General features: G+C 45.3%; 1 protein-coding gene across 1 annotated transcript in view; it reads left to right on the top strand.

Annotated features, from left to right (window-relative positions):
• Window positions 1–4,810, top strand: part of rps6kc1 (ribosomal protein S6 kinase polypeptide 1) — a 42,006-nt gene extending 37,196 nt beyond the window's left edge. The window contains 2 exon segments of the mRNA XM_048249732.1: window positions 268–363; window positions 2,804–4,810. Of these exon segments, the coding sequence (XP_048105689.1) occupies window positions 268–363; window positions 2,804–2,905 (198 nt within the window). The 3' untranslated portion in view covers window positions 2,906–4,810.
• The last annotated feature ends 1,043 nt before the right edge of the window (window positions 4,811–5,853 follow it).

Below are 5,853 nucleotides of genomic sequence, written 5' to 3' on the forward strand. Positions count from 1 at the left end.
TGTGTGTCAGCTACTGCTTGCTGTAGTGTGTGTGTGTGTGATGAACACGTGGGCTGCATGCACATTATTCCGCTGTTTTCATGGATGGAAACAATCTTTCTACATTTTTTACATCTTACAGGTTTAATGGTTTGACTGTTGGCCTGTGTAATATATTTTAGTGTGTGTGTGTGTGTGTGTCTGTGTATGTAATGTGTGTGTGTGTGTGAGTGTGCGTGCGTGTGTGTGCGTGCCTGTGTATATAATATGTGTGTTTGTGTGCTGTAGTCGCTGCACCAGTGCCATCCAGCAGGAATCAGCAGACACACGTTCCTGAGCATCCCTGAGTTTGTGTCCGAGGAGGCGCGCTCTCTACTGCAACAGGTAATAGACACAGGTACACACATATATACACACACACACTCACACAGACACAGGCACACACACTCACACTCACACTCACACTTGCACACTCACACTCACTCACACAGGCACACACACACACACACACACACACACACACACACACACACACATACACAGTATCTAAGGCTCTCTGGGATGTTGAGATGTTCCATGGATGCTTTATTAAGCTGTAGGCATTGTTTTCTCAGACACTCAGTCACTTTTAAACAGTGGAACTATTTCACACACACACACACACACACACACACACACACACACATTTCCTTGAACTGCAGTCCTCACACGCTAGCCCCTGAACAAAGAGCTTCACCCCAGTCTTGTCTCTGAACCCCTGAACAAACACAATTACCCCAAGACTTGTCTATTAAGCCCTGCACAAGCACTATTACCCCAGGCGATTACCCCTGCCTTCAGAACACAATGGGGTGGCTTTAGTGGAGCTAAAACTAGCATTCACCGCTAGGCTAATTACTAACGTGTTGACTCAGCCTCCCACACAGACACAGGGATTACACACATAATGTGTGTGTGTGTGTGTGTGTGTGAGAGAGTGTGTCCTAAGGGGGACACGCATGTCCTCTAAAATCACTCTACAGTGTGTGTGTGTGTGTGTGTGTGTGTGTTAGGGCTGGGCGATAAAACAATAGCGATATGTATCACAATAGACATCGATACAATAAAAAATACGCTCGATAGAACATTCGATAATTAAAAGCAACGCACCCCTCCCGCCTTACGTTGTCCATAAATAAATAGGCTACATATATCTTGCATTGTAGCTAGTATGTGCAACTCTACCAGAGTAGGTGATAGTAGGCCTACCTCAACACAGACTCTCAAGGAGTCCTTGCCCTGTGCACACACTCTCTCTCTCCCTCTCCCTCTCAACAGGCGCGTCCCTCCTCAGCATGCACATGTAGGCCTAATCCAAACATTCACAATCGTGCAAGACGACTGGCTAAATTAGTAATAAATTCGGTTAGCATCATTAGCACGCTGCACAAAGTTGTTCAAAACTGTTGCATTCAAATTGACTGCTGAATTCTAATCATCTCCATCCCGATGCAAATGGAAAAGTATTTTCCAAGACTCAAACGGGCCTGTCCCAAGGAGAAAAAGTATTCATTTGAATTAACCAGTAGACTATGAAAAACTAGCAAATTAAGCTACTTTGTTTACAATATTTCCAGGCTTCAACCAGTGCTGCTTTTCATTCAGACTTATGTGCACATTTATTTATTTGAGTGTTTTTCATGATTGTGTTGCTATTTCTTTTACCTGTTTGCTTTGATTGATAACTGAGGTGATTAAAATCAGAGGAAGGTTAAGTTTAAAATAAAAGTGTTTAAATTGAATTCTGGTCCTTATCTGAAATAGATTTTTCAGATAAGGACACACACTTTTTCAGATAAGGACATACACTTTTTTTTTTTTAAGTCAATAATTATCGATATCGACTGATATGAAATACTTATATTGTGATACAGTTTTCAGCCATATCGCCCAGCCCTAGTGTGTGTGTCTCTGTGTGTGTGTGTGTGGTCAGTGTCAGTATGGACTACATGTGTGTGTGTGTGTGTGTGTGTGTGTGTGTGTGTGTGTGTGTGTGTGTGTGTGCTCAGTATGGACTACATAAGTGCATGCACTTTGTGTGTGTGTGTGTGTACTCAGTATGGACTACATATGTGCATGCATTGTGTGTGTGTGTGCTCAGTATGGACTACATATGTGCATGCACTGTGTGTGTGTGTGTGTGTGCTCAGTATGGACTACATATGTGTGTGTGTGTGTGTGTGTGTGTGTGCGCTCAGTATGGACTACATATGTGCATGCACTGTGTGTGTGTGTGTGTGTGTGTGTGTGCTCAGTATGGACTACATATGTGCATGCACTGTGTGTGTGTGTGTGTGTGTGTGCGCGCGCTCAGTATGGACTACATATGTGCATGCACTTTGTGTGTGTGTGGGTGGGTGGGTGGGTGGTCAGTATTGACTACATATGTGCATGCACTTTGTGTGTGGGTGTGTGTGTGGGTGGGCGGGTGGTCAGTATTGACTACATATGTGCATGCATCAAAGGGAAAACATGATCTGTTTACATGTATGATTCTGACTCAGCGTTTGGGTGAACAATACAGGAGTCCGCCTCATTAAAACAAAAAAAATAAAAGTGCTTTTATTTCATACTTTAATGACTTATTGTTCATTAGATTTCCAACACACACACACACACACACACACACACACACACAGATATGCAAACTCTCACACACACACACACACACACACACACACTCACACACGCACACACGCACACGCACACACACTCACACTCACACACTCACACACACAAACACACTAATGCTCATGTACTAATGCTCATGTTGTTGTGTGCGCAGCTTCTCCAGTACAACCCTGCAGAGAGATTGGGAGCAGGAGGATCAGGAGCCGAAGACATCAAATCACACCCATTCTTCAGCTGCGTCACCTGGCCCACATAATCACACACACACACACACACACACATCAAATCACACCCATTCTTCAGCTGCGTCACCTGGCCCACATAATCACACCCACACACACACACACACACACACACACACACACACACACACACACAGATATATACACACACACACACACACACTCACACACACATAGATATACAAACACAGACACACACACACACACTCACTCACACACACACACTCGCACTCACACACACACACACACTCGCACTCACACACACACAAACACACAGTAAGAACAAAGGGATAAGCTCCAGTTCCTCTTTCTGGACCAATCAGCAGTGAAAACACTCCTGTTACACACCTGTGTGCTCCCACCCATCATCTCCGTGAGTGTGTGTGTGTGTGAGAGAGACACAGAGGGTAATGAAGAGAATTTGCCCCCGCAGTAATGCTCCAAGTGGCGTGCTTGCGTGCGTGCGTGCGTTAGGGATTTGATCTCTGGAAAAATGCCACGCAATATGAGGACCTGGTCAACAGTGCTCAACAGCCAATCAGATGAGAGTATGACCAAACCCAGCCGGAGCTGAACCTACAACAGCCAATGAGATGACTGAGTACTGACAACTGGACAGAACGGAGTATGAAACAGCCAATCACACAAGAGAGTGGGAATGGACCAGTGGTCCTCCACTCTTGCCCAATCAGCACACCACAGTGGCACTGACCCCACCCCCACCTGTCCTCCTATTGGCCAGAACAGACTTAGTAGCCAATCAGAGGACTCTGCCTATCTGTCAGTCAAAAGTATCTGAAGAGCAGAGCCAGACTCAACAGTGACCAAGGACTAGAACACCCCCTGATCCTTGCATGCTCAAATGCTATTTTATCATAAAGTGTGTGTGAGTGAGTGTGTGAGTGTGTGAGTGAGTGTGTGAGTGTGTGAGTGAGTGTTCAAGGGTTACATGCAACACTGTGCCGATGCCAAATGAGGTGGGAAGCACAGCTGACGATAGAAGAGAGGAGGCCAGTGCAGTAGCCATCACTGCCCCAGCTGACCTGAACAAGTGTGTGTGTGTTCACTGCCCCAGCTGACCTGAACAAGTGTGTGTGTGTTCACTGCCCCAGCTGACCTGTGTGTGTGTGTGTTCACTGCCCCAGCTGACCTGTGTGTGTGTGTGTTCACTGCCCCAGCTGACCTGTGTGTGTGTGTGTTCACTGCCTCAGCTGAACAAGTGAGTTTGTGAGACATCATATGATGGCTGGTTGAGTTATAATGGCAGACTACAGTCGTGTGTGTTTATAGAAGAACATGTGTTTTAAAAGAGAAGTGTGTGTGTAAAGAACAGATATTAAAGAGAAGTGTGTGTGTAAAGAACAGATATTAAAGAGAATTAATGTTTTTATTTTGTTTTTTATTTTCATTTCCTGAAAGTCCTGACTTCATGACTGCTGGTGTTTTGTATGAGAGAGTCCAACTTAATGATGTACTTATTAATGATATGTTAATAATATGTCAATGATATGTTAATGATGTACTTATTAATGATGTGTTAATGATGTACTTATTTAAAACATTCATGCCATTGCTATCATGCAGCACATGAAGAAATGTTTGCACCTGTGGAATAATATGATATAATATAATATAATATGCATTCTAAACACAGATGTGGTCCCAGTGTTGTCCACACACACACACACACACACACACACACACATACATACACTCGTGTTGATGCATTCCCCCGGTGCTGTCATGTCTGTCTCTGTACACACACACACACACACTCCACACTGCGGTGGCTGGTTGTGTTGTCCGTCTGCGCACACACACACACACACACACACACACACACACACACACACACACACACAGACCCTGTTGGTCTGGCCCCCGTCTCAATAAAACAACTCTGTGTTCGCCCCCTTTCATTAGCCTCCTGTGTAGCACTCTTCTTTTCTAAACACCTCGTGTGTGTGTGTGTGTCATTAGCCTCCTGTGGTGTCTGTGTGTAGCACTCTTCTTTTCTAAACACCGTGTGTGTGTGTGTGTGTGTGTCATTAGCCTCCTGTGGTGTCTGTGTGTAGCACTCTTCTTTTCTAAACACCTCGTGTGTGTGTGTGTGTGTGTGTCATTAGCCTCTTGTGTAGCACTCTTCTTTTCTAAACACCTCGTGTGTGTGTGTGTCATTAGCCTCCTGTGGTGTCTGTGTGTTGCACTCTTCTTTTCTGAACACCACTTTCAGTCTCGGGTGGATGTGTTTGTGTGTGTGAGTGTGATTGACAGATTTGTTTGAGTGTGTGTGGGGGGTCTATTACCTGAAGGCTGTGTGTGTGTGGGGGGGTCTGTTGGCTCTTATCAGGCCAGTAAGACACTCAACTGGAGTGACAGAGGCTCTTTAGGAGTGTCATCTCGTGCTCTAGGGACACACACACACAGGACTGTCATTGTTCTGACTCTTCAGGGGTCAGAGGACATTCAAACATCATTTCATCCCCCATGCAATCCTCTCATCCTCACACACACACACACACATATTCCTCCATGCAATCCTCTCATCCTCACACACACACACATACTCCTCCATGCAATCCTCTCATCCTCACACACACATACTCCTCCATGCAATCCTCTCATCCTCACACACACACATACTCCTCCATGCAATCATCTCATCCTCACACACACACACACACACACACACACAGACACATACTCCTCCATGCAATCCTCACACACACACACATACTCCTCCATGCAATCCTCTCATCCTCACACACACACACTCCTCCATGCAATCCTCTCATCTTCACACACACACATACTCCTCCATGCAATCCTCTCATCCTCACACACACATACTCCTCCATGCAATCCTCTCATCTTCACACACACACATACTCCTCCATGCAATCATCTCATCCTCACACACACACACACACAGACACATACTCCTCCATGCAATCCTCACACA

Source organism: Alosa alosa, chromosome 8 (assembly GCF_017589495.1).
Source record: "Alosa alosa isolate M-15738 ecotype Scorff River chromosome 8, AALO_Geno_1.1, whole genome shotgun sequence".
In the NCBI taxonomy this organism is placed as follows: domain Eukaryota; kingdom Metazoa; phylum Chordata; class Actinopteri; order Clupeiformes; family Clupeidae; genus Alosa; species Alosa alosa.